General features: G+C 41.0%; 1 protein-coding gene across 1 annotated transcript in view; it reads right to left on the reverse strand.

The window, feature by feature from the left end:
* MTHFD1L (methylenetetrahydrofolate dehydrogenase (NADP+ dependent) 1-like) overlaps positions 1-21,606 on the reverse strand; it is a 213,743-nt gene that overhangs the window by 161,335 nt on the left and 30,802 nt on the right. Inside the window, exons 8-11 of the mRNA XM_012655557.1 lie at positions 17,470-17,581; positions 8,533-8,624; positions 6,942-7,039; positions 3,904-4,077 (exon numbers count right to left, since the gene is read on the reverse strand). Of these exons, the coding sequence (XP_012511011.1) occupies positions 3,904-4,077; positions 6,942-7,039; positions 8,533-8,624; positions 17,470-17,581 (476 nt within the window). The remainder of the gene's footprint in view (positions 1-3,903; positions 4,078-6,941; positions 7,040-8,532; positions 8,625-17,469; positions 17,582-21,606) is intronic.

Below are 21,606 nucleotides of genomic sequence, written 5' to 3' on the forward strand. Positions count from 1 at the left end.
GTTCACAGACCAGTTTGGGCTTCTTTTCTAGCTCCTCTGTCCAAGCAATTCAGAGAAATTCTAGAAAATTCTGCATAGAAATTGGTGAAGGCCCAATGGAGCCGGAGCACACTTTCCAATGCCCTGCAGCTGCACTCCGAGTCAAGTTCTCAAATAAAATTCCTTTTCATTAGTGTAACTGGGAAAATATGTAAAACTCAAGAGTCCCTAAGATTCTTTTGGCATATTTCCCTGAACAATTCCCAATACTTTTCATTTTGTCAGGCAAAGCAAATAAAGTGATGTGTAGGTGTAAATACCATGCGATGTGTAGTTGATGAAATACAGATGATTCTGACTGAATAAGCAATCCTAAAGTTTGAAGAATGGCTTTTTAGAAAAATTAATCTGTTCTGCATTTTGGTTACTAATAATAGAAGATTTTTTAAAAATCTCGCTGTTTTATATTTTAATCCCACTGTTGATATAGTTAAATCATATTTATATATAAATTCAAATGTATAACAAATATATTGTTATTTAGGTCTACTGAAAAATTGCTTGGGTATTTGAATTCTGCTAAAGCATGGGAAAAGATTTATGTTATAGCATTCAGAGAAAAAGTCAGGACAAAAAATGGTATTTATAGCATGATGTCAACGTTTAAGAAGGATGAATGTGTAGATAAAATCCTGAAAGGAAATATAGAAATTTGTAACACTTCTGAGTAATAAGGGACTTATTATAGTTTTCTCCTTCTTTTTGCTTTTCTTTATGTTAATTTTTTTAACAATAAGCTGACATTATTTTCAGAATGAAAAGACTTTCAGAAAAAGGAAATAATTTTCCATTTAATGGGGGGATCATTTATATTTCTAAAGAAGTTGCAACAGTGCATATAATGGTTTGATAATATCGTTTTCCCCTGTTGACATGATCAAAATTAAAAATATGGAGGTGATTTTTCTTTCAAATTGACTTTCCACTTTAGATTATAGATAAAATATTGTTAGTGTTTTAAACCGATTTCAATCATTCAGCTATTAAAGGATTAGATGCTGTCGGCAGTTTATACACTTAAAAAAATATACCATTTGTTGTGTTGCAGGGGACTGTTTATTCTTCCCTTATAGAATCCAGTATGGTATACATTTCTTAAAAAATCTTCAAGCTCTGTTACAGACGCATATATATCATAATTCTATCCTCACAGTTTTTTTCCCCAATATGGTTGAAAGGAACACCATTTAATTTTTGTTCCTTCAAAGGTCTGTTAGGTAAAGGAACTTATATCACAGTTTCAGAAAAAGAATCGTTGATCTTAGTGTTAAATTTGTACTTGAGAATTCATGTTTAATTTTCATTTCTATTTACAACACGCAGGCCAACCTCAACCTCAGCTCAGTCACGCATATTAATGCTGGCAGAGAGAGGGCGTGCAGCAATGTTCCACTGGGTATAGACCCACATTAGCTGCAATCCCAAGCTAGCCACGCTCGCGAGTGTTCTCTAGCATGTGGCTGGAGGCCAGGCCTTGATGGTTTGATTCCCAGTTAGGAACTTGATAAAATATCATATCACAACTGTTGTTTTACAAGTATTGATTCTATGTTCCCAGCTAAGGGCAGGGCCATGTCTAGATTTGTGTTTTTATTTCCAATGTTGACAAGCCCAAAATGGAGTAAGTCTCAGCCACTCCATAAGAAAAATTGTTGCATGATTCTTCCTTCGTAAACTGAGACCTCATCCTCCCGAGTTTTCCTTAAGTTCTTCCATGTAAACACAGTGAAAAAACCAGCAAACCCACCTACCAAGATCATGTAAAGCCTGGAAGAAGAAGGGAACCAAATCCATGGGGGTGCTTTTAAAGTTTTTAATGTCCAAGAGTTTGTTTATTCATTGCAAACAAATGTACACCAAGCAAACTTGCATGAAAACAACCCTGACTGGATGTATGCTCCAACCTCAGAGACCCTGGAGCCAGGTACAACTGTGCGCTTCCCAGCTAGATAGCCGGAGCAGAGTGTGCCTGCAGGTGGGGACAGCATCTCCCCTCAGCAAGGTGCTTTCCTGCAGCTCAGGTACGGAGACATTGGGGTTGGGGTCCTAGGTTGGAAAGGGACCCAGGAGTCCAACTGCAGTGAGCCTAGAAGCCTGAGGGACAAACTTTAAGTCACGGGCAACTGAGCTGCTGCAGCAAAGTATGAATTCCTTAAAACCCCAGCTGCTGAGGGACTGAGACCCTGGAGGTCTAGCGCTGTCACAAAAAAGTAAGAGAAGGAGGAATATGAGGAGGGGGAGGTGGGAAAGGGAGAGAGAGAAGGAAAAGAGATATGAAGAAATTACTACGTCATTCAAAAGGTGATATTATTATTGGATGATATTTTGCTTTACTTGTAGACTTAAGAAAGTCGCCTCTAGGGACTTAAGGAGATAATTGGATAAATAACCCCAACCCCAACCCCAACCCCTATGCATGCCCAAGGTTGTTAATTTTAGCACTGTTTATAATGGCAAAAAATTGGGAGCAATTCAATTGCCCATCAATAGAGAATTGGTTAAATAAATTATGGAACATCCCTATCATATTTTAAAATCATTTTTCTGCATCAATGCACTTGAAGAACTAGCAACATGCTGTACTGTCAGTGGCTGAGCCACAGCAGGGCTTCTCAGAGGACCCAGAGGTGCTGGAAGGTACGCACAATGAAATCCACCCCCATCCCAGGCATTGTACCCCTCCGTTCTCCCTTCTTCCAACAAGTTTAAGAATCTGGGATGTGAGCATTGGAATGTCACGTAGTCATGAAAAATGGTAACATAGCTCTATACTCAGTCACACGGAGCTAGGTCACTTAGAGAACAGCATGTCTAGTATGATCTCACTTATGAAAGACTCTATCAATGTCAAGATAGCCCTCAAATGTTTCACAAAAACTACAGTTGTTGTCTCTGGGTGGTAGGATTTGGGATGTTTTACTTTCTTATTTATATTTTCTGTATTTTTGGAACATTTCTACAATGAGACTGTGTTATTTTTATAACCAGAAAAAGAAATAAAGAAAAAAGGACTTACATTTATAATTAAATATGTAAAAACAAAATTAACTATGAGTCAAGTCCTGTCACGAGAAATGTCCTCTGCCTAACACGTAGGTTTTTGTGCCTCAAGCCTTGGCCTGTGTATCATAAGCAACATTCACTGAAATGAAATTTCAAGACAACAAAAGAATTTATATGGTCTCTTGGTGTTCCCTGAGGTCACATTGAACAAATATTTGAAATCCCTTGCTTTCTATCATCTTTTCAGCTAGTGAATGCATTTAGTTTTTTTAAAAAAGAGGGAAAAAAGCAAACACTCCTTTTCACAAAAACTACAAATTTCTTTTATAAAATAACCAACATAAATGAAAACAGTGCAATATTAGTTTTGAAATACAAGAACAGAAATAATGGGTTTCTGTAATGCAAAGATATAAGTAAGAAGTATTAAGGATACTGACAGGAAAACATACGGTTCACACAATTGTACATTTTTCCATTAAAATATTATTTCTAAGTAGAACACACAGAAAAATCTGCTTGGTTCAAAATATTTTACTTTCATTTCTTGTTTTGATTTTTATCAGGATAAGCTAACTAAAAAAGCTCAGGGGAGCAGGGGTGATCACAACACAATATGAGAAACAAAAGATAATGTTCTGCAACCTGTTACACTTTCTATTTTGTAGAGGAAATTAATTTGCTCTGCACTGAAATAAAAACTTACGTGATGCCAGATGAAGGACTGCTAAGTGAAACGGACAAAATAATGTCAAATCTGAGAACAGGATGGATTTGAGGGGTATGAGAACAGAGACAAATAGAGAAGAGAGTTTTCTAAACATGCATCCTTAGTGAAGTAGATTTTAAACGTAGTCTTACCCAGCAACTAAGACGTATTTTCCATCTGTTTGATCCTTTAACCTTTCTAGCAGGGACAAACGCACTTTGGCTTTGCTTTTGCCATAGATTTCAATTTCATCTGCAAGCAATCCTATCTCCTTGGCAAGGACATCCACAGCTTTTGGAGTCTGTCCTCTTGAAATCTCAATATCGCTGGAGGGGAGAGACACACGAAAGAGGCATGAGTCTTGACAGCTTAGGTGGTCGCTGCTAGAGTGAAAGCAGCCATACATCACGCCAACAATTAAATCAACGCAATTGCTTTGTGGTCCTTTCTCCCAGGCAATATTAAGCACAACTGCTAACAATTAATGTGCATGAGAAAATGGTGCATACTTTTAGAGATGCAACTCCAAAATACGCACAAAGATCCTAGAATTGTGTCCAGGCATAAGAATAACACCTATGCCATAGGGACAAGAGAACTATATATCACCATGTGTCCAAGGGCCTCCAGCAAGTGTAAATCCACTATAAAGCAAAGTGCTCTACGTGAGCCATCACTGTATCCCTTAGCCATGAATAGAGGGTTATTGCATAATGCGCTCCCACTGGGCTAGCCACATGTGTCTCTTGGCTATTCAGAAAGGTGGAAATGCTATTTTGTTTTATCTGTGTCCATACTTTCCCTCTCTTTCCTATTTCCAGGCCAAAATCATATTTCAAAATATTTTAATAATTACATAACTGTCGGTAAAAAAACCCAGTGCCTGAAGCTCAACTCCAGACTGAGGAAATATTAGGGAGTCCGGAGCGTCTCTCGGCACATAGTTTAACTTTTCTATTTTACTGGCAAGATGAGAACGCCCCTGCTCGTCTCACAGGAGTGACACCAACAGGTGTAATGCTGCACTCTCTGGAGACAGCCGTCTGGGGCTCGCGTGCTCAGTCATTTCTTTACAGTGGGGGTCAGGCCACCCACCTTTCTGACTGACCGTCAGCATCTATGAGAACTGGAGATCACACTTATTCCCCTCCCCTGGCAGCAACACTAACCCAGAGCCTTGAGCACAGGAGAGCAGACATCAGGGCATGGCTTGTAAAGGGTCACATCAGTGAGGACAGCTGTCCCCTGACTGGCACTGGAGCACTTATTTGTGGCACAGAAGCCTCCTGGCCACAGGCAGCAGATTGCCCCCTCCTTGGGCAGGCAGCCCTGACTATTCCTGTAGCAGCTGCCTGCACTCGGCTCAAACTTCGCTATGTTCTCCTGCAGGGTCCTGCGGGAAGCGGGGGTCGGCCGTGGGGTCAGAAACAATAGCAAACACTCCTCCACGCAGACTTCTCCAAAGGGCACCGGAGAAGCTGGGAGGGAAGTGAGGCCTCAGGGCCTTGTGGGGTGGGTGCTGGACCTCTGCCAGGTCATCCCCGAAGCCCCCCTGCGTATTCCTGTCCAGTTCTCTGCCCACCCAACCTTTATTCTGCAGGCTCCTATTTCACTTTGCCTTCCTGGCTATACCTTTTTTCTGTTTCTCTCCTCCCACAATCTCCTAAATTGAAGAGCCTAATCTTGGAAAATCTCCAAGGTTTTTTCTTCGCTAGCTGAAGAGTCATAATGACATCATTTTGATTTTTCTGAGTGATTTATAAACCACTCAGCCTACCTTTCTTTTCCCAGTGGCTCTAGAAATCAAATTCGTTTAAACAATTAAAGCACTCCCCTCTCCCCCAAGTAGAAAGTACTTTGAAAGACTTTGGTGTGCAATTTGATGGAATCTATCTCAATTTTTTTTTAGCTCTCCGTAAGTAGAATTTGTTTACTTTCGTTTAAAAAGCTAAGGCCCTAAAACAACATAAATAATTTCAAAAAATAAGATATTTTATGAAACAGATTGCACAACTACAGGGATGATGTTACGAAGAATAACACTCCTCAATGGAATTTACGTATCAATGAAGACAGAGCATGACTAAAATGTTTAGTCTGTTGCAAGGGTGAAAACAGAGCCTGGAGGGTATAATTGTACCAGAGTGTTCAGCTGACTGCCCAAGGAAAACAGAGGTCAATTCTAAAAAGTAACTGGTTATCAGTCGAAAAATTACTCAGTTACTGGAGGGCTCTTATCTACTTGACACTGTGCCAAATGGGATTACCTGAGGAGTCACACCTGGCACAATGCACACCTGGATAAAGGGGGTGGGACCAATTCCCTAGAGCAGGGCAGACAAAGATGAGGCATCACTAGGCTGGAAAATGCAGCTCTGGCTCAAACATCGCCTGCAAGTAATCATTCTAAATCACACGCTGAAACTATGTCATGCAGTTTGTATTTCCAAATTTATATGGAGACAACATGTAGCTTAGACCTCATCAAATGCCACTCTGAGGTAAACATCCATCTTGACGATCACAGGCTATCCTGTCAGATAGTTCTGAAGAGAGCTGAGCTCAGTCCCCACGTCGAATGATGTTTGATCTGCTTGTTCATTCACCCCCAGAGTAGAAACCTACGTGGCCCGTAAGATCAGGCTGATATGTGTGCTGGGCATTTCTAACACTGGAAAACATATTCCAAGTATTGCATTATCATATTTTGTCAAATCTAAAACCATTATTTTATGGACCACTAAGAAAAAAACATTGCCATTTAATATAGGAAATATCACTGAAATGAAATGAAAAAATATGCATTTGTAGAATTGATAGAATATGGTAAACATGTTCATTATGATTTACTTTGGAGGATTTATAGTAGAAAAAATAGTGTGGCAATGTAATGATTAGAGAAAATTATCACTGGGCATGGTGGCTCATGCCTGCAGTACTAGCTACTTGGGAGGCTGAAATGGGAGAATCGTTTGAGGCCAGGAGTTCAAGGATGCAGTGAGCTATGATTGCCTCACTGTACTTCAGCCTCGTGACAGAGTGAGACTCCGTCTCTTTAAAAAAAAAAAAAAAATTATCTTCCATCAAAACTATAATACCATGAGTTGTGCCCTCCCCTCCCATGACTAATTTTGGATATTTAAGGTGCTTTGGTGAGCTGACATCAATATAAACAAATCACCAGCGTTACCTTGGTACAGGGGAGAGAGGCTGAAGTTTCAAGCAGTGAAGCCTCCACCTCCGATGCTGCTGTTCACGAAGCCATCTCCTTCCACTACTGACCATATTCTTCAGCAGGGACAGAGAGGAAAGCATGTGTTATAAAAGTGAAAGCTGACAGAGTAGGCACTAAACAATACTGTTCATGCATGTTACGAAACAAAAAGATTATAATCGCACAATCATCCAAGGGAATTTTAGGAATAATTTTATTCACATGTAATTAGGTTTGTAGGCTTTTCTTAAAAAGGAAAATGTGAGATAATAAGTGTTCACCAAAGACATCAAGTACACGAATAAAATTAAACGGAGTGGGTTCTTCATCTAAATTAGAAAGAAAAATGAGGAAAACACAAGACTGCAGGAATGATCAGCTTAGATGTCAAGTTTCCAAAATTTGCAACACCATTTCAAGTACCATCCTTTTATACTTGGTATAAAAGAACAACAAGATTGAATTATTGAATAGTGATATGCATATATATAAATTATAGATAAATAAAATAAAAATAAATCAAAATAAATAGGAAAAAAATTTGGCTTTAGTAGAAATTTAAGTTATACTCCATGCAAAAATGTACAACACCCCATTTTAAGGTTAAGAAGTGTGAATTATAGATTACCCTGTATGTATAAAAGAAATGAAGTAAAACGTGCTTCTGCTTAATTCAGCTGTGGTAGCAACTAGAGGTTTGGGTTTTTCCACGGCCAGTTAATGCCACACCCTGCAGTCACCATCACCGCAGGTTCCAGCGCCAGGAACACTCAGGGCTGGGGACCTTGGGCTTTAGGTCACATAGATAGCGGTGGTTTGAAAAGATGTCTACAAATTTTTTAATACTCCTGTCTTCAAGAGGTGAACCCAATTCTCTTTCCCTTGAATGTGAACTAGATTTAGTGACGCACTTCTAACGAGCAGAAGAAAAGAAAGTGGAGGCAGGTGATTTTGGAGACTAGGTCATAGAACATACTGTGGCTTCCTCCTTGCTCTCTCCCTTGGATAGGAGGAGGTCAGCTGCCACAATGTGAGCAGCCCTACAGAGAGGTCAGCATGGTGAGGAACTAAGGCAGCCGGCCAATAGCCAACGAGGAATTAAATAGTGCCTGCCAGCAACCATGGGAGTGCACCATCGGGAAACGGGTCCTCCAGCCCCAGTCAAGCCTTCAGATGGCTGCAGCCCTTGCTGACATCTTGATTTTGACTGCACGAGAGGCCCTGAGCCAAAACCATCCAATATGCTAATCTGCTCCCTAATCCCTGACTCATAGAAACTGCGAGATGATACATGTTTGTTGTTTCAAATTGCTAAATTCTGGGGGTAATTTATTACACAGCACCAAACCCTGATTTGGGTTTCTGCCGCACACATGCCATGTGATCACAGGCAAATAATGTAGTCTTTCTAGGTCTCCTTTTCATCACTTATCAAACGGGCCTGAAACTCTGTGTGTAAAGTGTTTAACATTATATCTGGTAAAAAGACAACATTTGTAAAATGTTAGCAACTATTATTAATCAAATCTCTAAACTCAAAATTCTCAAATAGCCGTGTCAAACATACCTGAATCCGCAGAGCTGCAGCAAGAAGGCTCACATTATCTTCCTCAATGAGTCCACTAGAATGTACCCCAGGAGAAGCACATCCAACCTTCCCTGTAAAAAATTTGAGGAGAAAAAACACTTTAGGCATCTTGTCATTGAATAATGGTCTCATTTTCAACCAAGGAAGTTAGGCTCTCGGGGCACGGCTGCAGGCTGGTCACTCAGGCACAGTGCGAGGCCTCTTGATGGGGCCTGCTTCATATCGTACATTAATGAAGTGCCCAGCTAAACTATTAACCTGGGATAAATGGATTTAATTTAATAAATTTAAAAAAGCACGCCATGCTTTGGAAAATCATACCTCACACTGAACCTAGAGAAACATCTAGGCATACTGCCTCGTCAAATGACTGGAAATGTCATATTGTGACTTTTAAAATATGGTATAATTAGAGATATAAATAGTAGCTCAAGACAATTCATAGTGAACATTTGAAACATTTAACAGGGAGGTGGCATAGTCTGCACATTAGATCACAGGCTTCAGAGTTAGACCTGGATTAAAATCATGCCTCTACCTCTTGCTTGCAATTGTGACTTTGAGCCCATTAATTAAGGTGGGTAAGATCAACCTCCTAGAATTCTGTGAAAATGAGATGTCACGTGGTATATAAAGTGCTTGGCATATTGTGTGTGTTTAAACCACTAGAGCAAAAACACTGCTTAGAAGAAAGGGATGGGGATGTGTATTTGCAGCATAGTGTGTCAGAACCACTCCCTCTCCAAACCTTTTAATTTTTTGACACGATGGGGTTTCATTTGATTAGATGAAGGATTCATAATTTTTACTGGACAGTATGTAAAAAAAATAGATGTGATTTCACTTCTGGACACAAAGTATATGAAGGAAGATGAACACACAGCATAAGGCTGGCCAATGTGTTATGTGAAAGATCAGGTTTTCTTGGATAATTTTAAAAATCCCTGTCATAGAAGTGAAACAATCGATTTTCTATCAAAACTAAGAAATTATATCTTAGGCTATTAATTTTAGGGATTACCTAATTTTCAAAACAGAAAGACGGTGAGAATTCTATTTTTCCCTCCTTTAGTTAGCACTTATAAAATTTCTAAAAAGTAAACACATAAGCAAAACGCTTTAGCTTACATCCCCCCTTAGAGAAAAGAAATATTTCTAATAGTAACTTTTTTGAATTAAGAAACTATTTTCTTCTTTTTTGGACAACTCTACTCTTGAATTATCCACTTTTGCTGACAGTCCTTTGCAAGAAAGAGTACAAAACACTTAAGAGTATGTGTTTTGTGATGTTCCACTGTCCAATGTATTAAGGGTGTTGGAAAATCATATCCCTCAGGTATTGTTTAAAGATTAGTAACACTTCAGTTTTGTAAATTATTAGGCAAAAGCCAAGAGTCTAGGGGATGAGAAAGATTTGTTTTGTTTTAACCACTAGAGATCTGATCTTAAGATCTTGTCCAAATACTAAAGAAAAGAAATATGCTTCTCTCATTCTTCTTTTTAAGTCAGTGGTCCCCAGCCTTTTTGGCACCAGGGACCGGTTTTACGGAAGACAATTTTTCCACAGACGGCGGGGTGTGGGGGTGGGCAGGGGGGCTCAGGCGGTGATGCGAACGATGGGGAGCAGCTGTAAATGTGCTCAACTCCTGCTGGGCACCCCCTCCCTCATTTCCTAAATTTCATGGAAGACAACTTTTCCACATACTGGGGAGGGGAGGTGGCAGGCAGGGGGTGCAGAGCTCTGTGGCCCGGTCCCTAACGGGCCACAGACCAGTCCGGTCCATGGCCCGGGTGTTGGGGAACACAGCTTTAAGTGATAGACAAATAAGAAAAAGTTACATTCTAGGAGTTGGTAACAATTTATAACTGCAAGTTCCCAGAATCCAATCACAAATACGAGTGTGGATGAAGACTATCTCACCTCCACACTTACACTGTAAATAATTCCTCCTATAATTTCAGTCACCTTCATAGCAGAATTTAGCAAAAGGGAGCATATGCTATTTTGAAAAGCTGTATAATTGCTGATACGTCCATCCATCTCACAAATAATTTCAAGGAACACAATGTGCCGTGTGCGAAGGCATGATTAACAAAACAAAACAAACAAAAGGTCTCCAGCCCCAGAAGGCAGGAGGCACACACAATACTACTCTCTTCTCCCAACCAAAACGCCATCGGAAGTGATTAAAAGATATGTTAAAAGGAAATAGGTCATAATAGTAAAAAGTGTGCCATGAGTGGATCAGAAATCTTGAGAAATTCGTGGAAGAGAGAAGCAAGTAGGATGAGATTGGTGAGAACCCAAAGCTGAGGAATCCATAACCCCAAACGCTAATAATAGAAGCCTGCAAGGAAGTAAAACCTTTTCTCCTCATAGACCCTGGTTATGCCCAAAACTGACAGCCAACAAGTATAAAAAGCAGGAGTGGATAAAACGGCAGTCCTTGGAACACTGAAGGATGCCCACCGGCAGCTGGGAAAGTTGACTTTCTTTACACACGGTGTTGCCTCCTGATTTTTATGCCTAGGAACTAAGGTTTACTACCTGCAAAGGTAACTTTTGGGCCATTAAAAAACATGTAATTAAAAACAACAAAGATTTTAAAACACAACACAAAACCGACACTCTCTTATTTATTTTTACATACACGTACACGTACATATATTTTAAACTTTAGAAGAATCTTGCATGACCCAATATTTCTCTTTTTGAAGAAATAGTTATCTGACTTTCAGTATTGCTTTTAGTATCATATTATTTTCATTTTTATGGAAAAATATAAAATGGTTATCTCAAGGTGATGAGATCAGAAATTATTTCTTTCTGTATACTATTCTATATTTTGCAAATTTTCTACCACGAGCTTTTGCAGTAGGAATCAATACAATCTTAAAATTGAATTAGAAGTTCTGAATCCAGAGAATTTGAAGCAATGAAGACTGGTCACTCATGGAATCAGAAATACATTCTTAATAAATTTCACGGCTAAAGAGAATTGAGAAAGGAAATCGTTATTTCACCCCCCTGCCTGTGTGAAGAAAGACCCCACCTGGAGGTTGTCTAACCTGGGCCTGGGAGACGCCTGGGGATCAGAATCTAACGGGTCCTGTCCCAAAGCGTGGCTGGGTCTTTTCCCTTCCCACAAAGCGCTCTCATTTAACTTGTGATTCCTCCAGGGACAAGTTGATGAATCACTTCAAAAGACACCCTCTCGCCGGGCGCGGTGGCTCATGCCTGTAATCCTAGCTCTCTGGGAGGCCGAGGCAGGCGGATTGTTTGAGCTCAGGAGTTCAAAACCAGCCTGAGCAAGAGTGAGACCCCATCTCTACTAAAATTAGAAAGAAATTAGTCGGACAACTAAAAATATATAGAAAAAAATTATCCGGGCATGGTGGCGCATGCCTGTAGTCCCAGCTACTCGGGAGGCTGAGGCAGAAGGATCGCTTGAGCCCAGGAGTTTGAGGTTGCTGTGAGCTAGGCTGACGCCACGGCACTCACTCCCAGGGGACAGAGAGAGCTTTCCTTGGAAATCAGAACAGCCCTTTCCCTGACATGAGCTGTTCTGAGACCACCCTGGGAATTTTGCCAGAACAATCAGTGAAGTGGGAGGGACCAAGGCAAATTTCAGTTTTCCTGTCATCTCTGCTCTGCGGAAACCTCTCGGCTTTTGCATAGTCTGGCCAAGGGCCCCCTTCTTATCGCAAAAGTGCTCTAAGAACCTGTAGATTGAACTCTCAAATATTTTTTCCCCCTCTAGGAGAACAAGTTACTCTAAAAAATTTATGTGAGGTTTTAAAATCAGGAAGAGCTAAAAATTGGAAACTAGCACAGATAAGACTCTACACCAAACAGACTTTTTAAAAAAACACACTGGTGATTAGTTTTTAAGCTAAATATATTAACTTTGTAGGATAAAAAGTAAAAGCAATAAATGAAATTAGTATAAATCATTTAGTATAATTTTTGTGACAGTGCTCTCAAGAGTTGCATTTCTAGTTTAAATCATTTGAATTCTACTATCAAATGACAGTGTATTACTATTTTTTAAAAGAATACAATGTAAGAAATGATTAAAGGAATATAATTAAAATATTAGTATCAACTTACATAAGCAGTCCTTTTGGAACCACTGAAACCAAATTAAGAAAGAGATTAATATAGGGTTACGTATTTTAAATGACTTGAACCTTTTAAAAAAGTAAAAAACCAGGCCAGGCTCAGTGGCTCATGTCTGTAGTCCCAACACGTTGGGAGGCTGAGGCAGAAGGATCGCATGAGCCCAGGAGTTTGAGGTTGCAGTGAGCTATGATGATGCCACTGCACTCTAGCCCGGGCGACAGAGCAAGACCCTGTCTCAAAAATAAATAAATAAATAAACTAAATTAAATTAATTAAAATTTTAAAAAGTAAAAAACCATATATATTATATTGAGAACTAACTAAAATTTGAAATGGAAAACTGGCAATGTATCTCAGGGATAGATCCAAAATATCCAGGAGTTCCAAGAAAAAATAAGGAAAACAGGTAAGAGATACAACGGATTTTAGAATGAAGTTCAAAAGTCATAAACAAATATCCCTATTTTATTCCAAATATTAATACATCCAGATAATGATTAAATTACACATATGTCCAATTTCTCTAAAGCTGCCTTCTTACATTTTCAGAATTTCACTGGACTGCTTTCCTTCCCTGCGCTTGATTTTTCATATATAAACTTTTATTCTGCTAAGATGAAGTCTGAAAGCTATTTTATGTGCTGGTGACACGGCAAAATCAAGTGGAGGGAGGACGTGCAGGCGGTGGATCCGCATTTATTGGCGGTATCAAAGCGGCACCGCACCTGAGTGCCATCTCATTCCTCCCAAAACCCTCGCTCCCATCTTACCGGCAAGGAAATTGAGGCTCAGAGAGCTTAAGTGATTTGCTCAAAGTAACACAACCAAAGTGCGATGCAATTAAGAGCTTTTTAAAAAAACCTAACTCTCTTCTCCTCCTCAGGTTAATCCTGATGCTAACGTCCATCTCTTTCTACTATATGATACTGTCTCCCTTCAGAGCCATAAGAGGGAAGGCCCAAGGCCCCTAGGGATCCTCCAGCTCCTTAGCACATCCTGGGATGTGGCCCAGAGCTCTTCCCCTACTCTACACCAAATAGAATTACGTTAACTTAAAATGATGCTGTAAACTACTTCAAACCACAAAGTTGCTGTTTTGATACTATCCTCTGGGCCCAGACATCAGACCAGCTTCTCCTTGGTCCCATTTGGTACATCAGTAAATAAGTCCTAATACGAAACAAAATGGTCTTGCTTAAAGCGAATTCTGCTCTTTAGCAAGCAGGGCATTACAAGATCACAGCACGTTTCTCTCATTTGAAATAGTTTTTAATAATAAAAAAAGTAGTTACTCTTATAGCTAGAAAACAGAACATTGACATTTCCCAGCTATTTGACTAATGTAATAGCAGAGTAAACAGACCCAACTAGTTACGTACAACTGTTTTCTGAGCTCTGCTTCTGGGATATCAGCCATCAGGAAAATCTCTCCTAGGATTAGGTATTCAATAAAACGGCTCTACAGAATTGCCTCCTCAGAAGTCACCACCTCCCATCTATTTTTACAGAGGGGAGGGGAAGGGATCTGTACCATTAAGGTGAGAATGAAAATTTCGTTATAAAACTCTGCCCTCACCCAGCCACAAGTTTATTAAAAATTCTTCTTCTGATCTTAAGTTTAAGCAAAAGCACTTTTCTTTTTAATAATGTTTAAAAGTTTATTTATTTGTTTAAAGCAGCAAGATTATAAAGAGAGAAAAAATCTCTATCCAACTTACTCATAGATTAAGTTTTCATACTAATCAAAGTTGCTAAAATTATAACTTTCACTCTTTAGAAATGCAACACTATTATGAATAGTACCATCTGGGAAATGTTTGTCTATATCATCAGCATAGCTTCCCTCGTCTTTGTCTCAATAGCTGCCCTGCCAGCCCCATTTTTAAATGGGACTCCAAGTTCAAAGAAACATCTCTAAATGTGCAACAAACTGAAAACGACGAGCCGAGTACAATTCTGAGTCCACGTTTATCATTCGACACTCAGTATTCACTGAGTGCTTACTAGGTGTCAGGCACCATTCTGGGCACTGGGCATGCAAAAATCCACACGAGGCTGGCTCAGTGGCTCACGCCTATAATTCTAGCACTCTGGGAGGCCAAGGTGGGAGGATTACTTGAGGTCAGGAGTTTGAGACCAGCCTGAACAAAAGCGAGACCCCGTCCCTACTAAAAATAGAAAAAATTAGCTGGGTGTGGTGGCACGTGCCTGTAGTCCCAGCTACTCAGGAGGCTGATGCAGGAGGGTAGCTTGAGCCCAGTTGTTTGAGGTTGCTGTGACCTAGGCTGACACCATGGCACTCTAGCCCAGGGGACAGAGAGAGACTCTGTCTCAAAAAAAAAAAAAAAACACAACAACAACAACAAAAACAAAAAGAAAAAAAAAATCAACACAAAAACTACGACAATTGGACCAGATACATTTAAAATAAACTAATTGTAACCAGTGGACTTGTATATAATAGAATCGTTTCAAAATATAAGATGCTTCCTGACTTACCATGTCCCAACTTACTGTTTTTTGACTTCACAATAATGCAAAAGCAATACACTGCATTCAGTGGAAACTGTACTTCAAATGTTGATATTTTCCTGGGAGGAACGATGCTGCTCGAGATGTCGGGCAGCAGCGACGGGGAACCCAGCCAACTACGTGATCAACAGGGCAAACGACAAACACTGTACAGAGTACGGAGTCGCCAGCTTTTTTGGGGATATTTGTGTTTTAGCGTCCCATCACGTCAACTAAACACCCATTTCCGACTTAAGATATGTTCAGTGTATGATGGGTTTATCTGGGTGTAGCCCCATTTTAAGTCAAGGAGCATCTGTCTCTCCCCTTGTTCTCTCCCCTCCCCCCCAAGAGAATTGTTACATTGATATCCAATGTTTTTGGGAACACCTTTTTCAAAAAATAAGGGTCATAATAAGAAATCTTATTGAAAATAAAGGTGTTTCACTAAAAAATATATGTCACTGTCATATAATCAAAGGGCTTAAATGGATTCGAAAAGAACATCAAAGTAGACTGTCCTATCTCCATGTGGGGCTATGCCAAAATTATCCTAAATATGAACTTGAATAAAAAGCAGCAAGTACATATTGCAGCAAAGGAGCTTCATTTAACAGAAACAAATGTCAGAATTAGCTTTCTTAATCTGAGATTTTGAATACAGGCACAAATCTGCCTTGCTCACCATTAATGGGTCAGGCACTGGTTTTTTTTTTTAGGTAAAAAAGTTACATGCAAAAACTACATATATTTTAAAGAAGTTATATATACGCCTTCTATTTGTTAAAAAGAGCCATTATCCCCACACTCGTATTATATTGCACCTCTAATTGCTTCATTCATCTGTGTGCTTTTGGGTTTTGGGGGGGATAGGATCTTACTCTATCACCCAGGCTGGAGCACAGTGGCGTGATCATAGCTCACAACAGCCTTGAACTCCTGAGCTCAAGTGATCCTCCTGCCTCAGCCTCCTGAGTAGCTGGGCCTATAGGTGCAAGCCACCATGCCTGGCTAATTGTTTTGTTTTTTAAATTTTTTGTAGAGATGGCGTGAGTCAACTGTGCCCAGCTCATCTGTGTGCTCTTAGTGCAAGAGCCGAGTGTGTGAGCCATCTGGCAAGCTCCTGAGCATCTTCCTTGGACTCTTCCATCCATTCTACCCTCTTCAGTTCCAAGGGCTTTTTAATCCCATTGGTCAATTCTGGGAGGACCTGCATTTCCTACAGGGGAGGGTCTGTGTCACCCCTGGGTATGGCTCACTGTCTTCTGTGGGGCTACCTAGAAGGTTTCAAGATTTCAAACTCAAGTATGGTCCTGGCAGAGGGGAAAGAGAGCAGAGATTTCCATGATTTTGGTGCACATTCTGCCCAGCTCTGGGGGAGAAAGCTGCCCCTGCCCTCCAGCCCAACCCAATATAGTCCTCTTCTCCACGTTGAAATTTGGAGGCCAAAGCCAAATTCACAAGAAAGGAGGGTTCCTCTGCCTCCCTTTGCCATTGTCTCTTGCCTACCTATGCTACTCAAGAACTTGCTGAGGGGGGCTGGGCGTGGTCCAAGGCTTTCTTAGCCTCCGTGTCTTTCTGTGAATTGGAGAAGGCACCCACTCTGGGCTGGTGCCCGCTGGCCCCTGGGCTGGCTGCCTTGTTGTGGGCACAGCTTGAGCTACTCTAAAGACAGACCTGGCATGATCCACCGCCTTCCTGAGTCCCTTGGAGAAATGCCGTCAAATATTAATAGCGGCACCAATCCTCAAACCATTTGTTTCTCATGGTGATTTTCATACTGTTCTGAGCGACTTCGGGGCTCCAGGAAGTGCTTCAGGGATCACTGCACGGGTAAACCGGGGAGACACAGAGGCCGGTGCCGCTACCTCCCTCCCCCCCACGGCCCAGGCTTTCATGTGCTTTCACAGGTTGAAATTCTGCTAAGATTTCTTTGGAAGAAATGATTCCACTACTCGTTCGGAGACTGAAAACCACGATTTCTAGTTTATGGCGCACATACACAAACCACCTATTTTAGGCCAGTAGGGGGAGCCTTCAGCGTGAGGGAGGGGGAGGCACCACCTCAACCGCCATCTTGGCTTCCTCAGCCTGGCAACGCCGACATTGTAACCCAAAAGGTAAGCGCCTCAACCAACGCTTTAAGTTTCCCACCCCATATGCTTACGTGGACTACAGCCCACATTTCAGGCACATTCTCTATTCTGAATAAGGTTAACATTTCTCCTAACAACTGACTCACATCTTAATGGGCAGCTCCATTCAGATGTTGAGACATTTACCTGACAGGAAGTCATGGGAACAATTGAGAACGGTCGTTCCTGGTTGTATCCAAGTGAGGGGAATCTCTTCCGGTTTGGGTGAGCCTAAGACAACAATGTCAGCCGCATGAAGCTAAAAGAGAAAAGGAAAAAAACACACACATTTTAATCTGAAGCGTAAATATGTGACTAACTACTGATGTCGAATGTTTTTAACCTAACAGACGTAAATCACAGATCCGGAGTTTTGTTCCAAACTGTTAACATGGATGGAATTGTTTTGCTGAATCCTTTCAAACATATATTAGTACAAACAGAACTTGATTATCATATCCTAGAAAGAAAAGAAAATGGGATTCTAAACATTTCTTCAGTGTAGTAAGCTCAGCATACACTGTGTGGAGTATTATAATTGACGTGTTTTCACCACTAACTGCAACATCAAGAAAAAGGGAGGCAGGAGGATCGCTTGAGCCCAGGTGTTCAAAGTTACAGTGAGCTATGATGATGCCACTGCACTCCAGCCTGGGCAACAGAGTGAGACCCTGTCTCAAAAAGAAAGGATGGTGCAAAGAAAACTATCCTGATGGCAGCAGTAAACTGAAAGGAAGAAGACCCGGGCATTGGTGGGGACATAGGGAGGTGGCATCTGACTCATGAAGTGGCTTAGGAGGAAAAAGAGGGGCTGTCCTGTCCTGGTAAAGCCACACGAAAGTCTGATTCGCACAGTGGGCCTGCCGGCCTGCACAGTGCTACACTCAAAATTAGACCCACATGGAATTTTACTATATCCATAAAAGGATTTTCAGGAGCTTGAGAAACAATCGCATTTTCCTTGAGGCCCTGGTTAGTCTCTTGTCCAACTGCTTTTTTTATTTTTCTGAGAAAGTGGAAAGAATGCAACTTGCTACTACAAAACACATTCTTCATGTCCATCCTGTTTGTATTTTGATCATACAGTGCTGTAGGAACACATCTGGTAGGAAGGTTACATCTACACATAGGGCAAAAAAGTTGGCTCTGACCTTAACCAAAGAATGACCACCTTTCCAGGCAACTCTCAGCAAGTGATGATTTCACCCCGGACCCTTCACGTGGAGGGAAAGGTGAACAAGGAATATTAGACAAGTGCACGAGTCAGCTGTGAGTACTATCTCATTGAATATCCCAGATAGGTGAGATTAGTGTTACAATGCTCCTTTAACAGACGAGGAAAGTGAGGCCCTTAGAGTTTAAGTGACTCTACGTTGCGCCCTGTGTCCCCTAATGAACCCCATCTTGGAGATACTCTGCAAGGTGGAAGGAGAGGGAAGCTGCCTGTCACTCATTCTCCAACACGGAGGGTTCCCTCCCCGCCCCTGCGCTGTCCTGTCTATGGGCCTCGATGCCCTGCAGCTGACCACAGAGTCTCTAGGATCAGACAGACAGAGGGGCAGAAGACAAAACACAACACCCCCACTGCCACCACCACCACCAAATCACCCACCCAACCAGCCAACACGTCCTCACCACTCCCAGCTCGGACAAGCTGATCACTGAGGATCTCGCCAGCTCCTCAGCCTGAGAATTTCTAGCAGTGTTTGGGCAAGAGGATACATCAGCTGATGCCTTTTAGTAATCTTGAAACAAGAGATGGTCATGAGGGCAATCCATGACAGTCCTACCTGGTTTTTGAACAAAAAAGGCCAGGTCAAGGGCGGTTCCAAGTCCCCTAATAGAGGAGGAGGGATGACAATTTAAATGCATGTCTCTTCATAGAACCGGCAAAGCCAACTTTCAAAAGTTAATAGCCTGGAAATCTCTGATCCATCTGACCATGCAAATAGGGAGAAGTGCATTAACACTCATCGAGTACCTGCTAATGAGCAAACAGCCTTTCCTGCTTGTCGGTGTCTTGCTTTACTACGGCACAGGAAATAGAAGAGCACACTGAAATGGTGTTGCGCTGAATCTACTGTATCAATCACATTAAAAAGAAAAGAAAAATCCATACCGAAATTTGCCTAAATAACCATTCTTGTTCTGTGCCACACGGCCAAAACCCTGCTAACCTGCACCTAGAAGTCTGCAGCCAACATCACCAGCGATCTAGTGCATTCAAGCCGCACACAAGCCCTACAGGTAAATCTGAAAGGCAGCTAGACTTCTGGGTGATGTTACATTTAGGGGAATAAAAGTGTTCTAGTGGGAAGAGGATTTTAAACATTTATATTAAAAAAGTATTTCTTCGGCCAGTTCTCCTTTGCAGGGAAAACTTGCCTCTGCTCTGTCGGTGGAGTAGACTTTCTACAGTTTCTGAATAAATCTTGCTTTCACTTTAAAAAAAAAAAATATTTCTTCACTTACATACACTACTGTCATAAAATCAAGCACAGTCATCCTCAAGAAAAATGCAAACATTTAAGGCTTGTTGCAGATCAGCAGATAAGAAACACCATTTTGCTGGATTTTCATGCCCAAGAGCAGCAAAAACAGCACATGTTAAAATACCTATAAAAAGGAGGTTTAATATGAACAAGAATGAAATGTTCATTTTGGAAGAAGCCAAGGATCACAGGTTCACATAAGTCCCCGAAGAACACTTAGTTTCCTACACGTGGTGTCTTTGATAAAACCTGTTCTTTTCATTACCTATAAATCTCAGAAATCTCTGTAACCACAGAGCCCAGTCAAGAAGAGAAAAAAATAAATAAATAAATCTCAGAAATCTCCTTCCTGCCCCTCCACTCCGTACCTCCACACAGCTCTAAAGTGGGCTGTGTTAATAAGCAACCGGCGGACAGTTAATCCCACCGAGAAAAGACAAAAATCTCTTCCCTTAGCAATGATCACATCACGGATGTTAATTCTTTCTGGAAAGGAAAAGTGCTAGATGCTTAAATCAATAAATAACCCACTGAGAATGAGGGAAGATTTTAATGAGCTAAAATTCGAGGAGAATTATCGTCTCGCTTGCTGTTCCTACTTTCCTCCTCCCAGATGGGAAAGACCCTGGCCAAAGCTTGGCTTGAAACTCTGCCTCATAACCAAATATTGCTTTCTCGGCTGAGACCTGAGTAGAACAGCTTCAAGTGAACCACCCACTCCCCCGGCAGAGGACCAAATGTTAAAACAATAGCAGGACACGGAGATGCAGACATTTCATGTGGAGCATGTGGAGGTGCAGTAGTTTAGATAACACAAAAACGATTTTTCTCTAAGTTAGTGATTTTTAACACATTAAGTGCCATGTGAGTTGTATTTAACTCATGCTAGTTCTGAGGGTGGGCCCTCATGAAGCTTATGTAACTCCCACATCTCTTCATCTTGGGAGCCAAGAGAACTATTTTTCAAATTGCATGTAATTCATGCAAAAAAGAATAATAAAAAATAACAAATTTCTTCATTAAATTAGAAAGGATCATTTTGTTTTCGAAGTTTTTATTCTATTTTCGTAATAAAACACCATGGCCCCAAGGAAAAATTTTTTTTCCTGGTGTGGCAGTCAATGTGTTAAACTGGTGCAGGCACAGCATCAGGACATGAAGGGACAGGAGAAAGGGAGGACAGGGAGATCTAGAAAGTTATATGGAACTACCATAATTTTGTATTTAGCAATTAAATACATTAAATTTTTAGCTACAGAAAGTACAGCCCCACCCTCTTGGCTAGAAGACAATTTATCTTCTGCTATCAGTGTGTTTCGAAAGGATTCATTATGAGAATCTCAGGTATGAGACCACCTGAGAATCATGCAACCTGTTTCTGCTTCCTTCAAACGTTATCAACACAGTTGAGAAAACAAAGTTCAACATGAAGAATGTTACTTTTAAAAAATTAGCAACAGGTAAGTGCTTTCTCTAGCAAAGATGCACTTCTATAATGACAATAACTAGCCCAGGCACAGTAGCTCATGCCTGTAATCCCAACATTTTGGGAGGCCAAGATGGGAGGATCTCTTGAGGACAAGAGTTTAAGACCAGCCTGAGCAACATAGTGAGACCCCATCTCTACAAAAAGTAGAAAAATTAGCTGAGTGTGCTGGCATGCACCTGTAGTCCCAGCTACTCGGGATGTTGAAGCAGGAGGATCGCTTGAGCCCAGGAGTTTGAGGCTGCAGTGAGCTATGATGTCACCACTGCACTCTAGCTTGGGTGATAGAGTGAGACACTGTCTCAA

This window comes from Propithecus coquereli, unplaced genomic scaffold, assembly GCF_000956105.1.
Source record: "Propithecus coquereli isolate 6110/MARCELLA unplaced genomic scaffold, Pcoq_1.0 Scaffold48, whole genome shotgun sequence".
Classification (NCBI taxonomy): domain Eukaryota; kingdom Metazoa; phylum Chordata; class Mammalia; order Primates; family Indriidae; genus Propithecus; species Propithecus coquereli.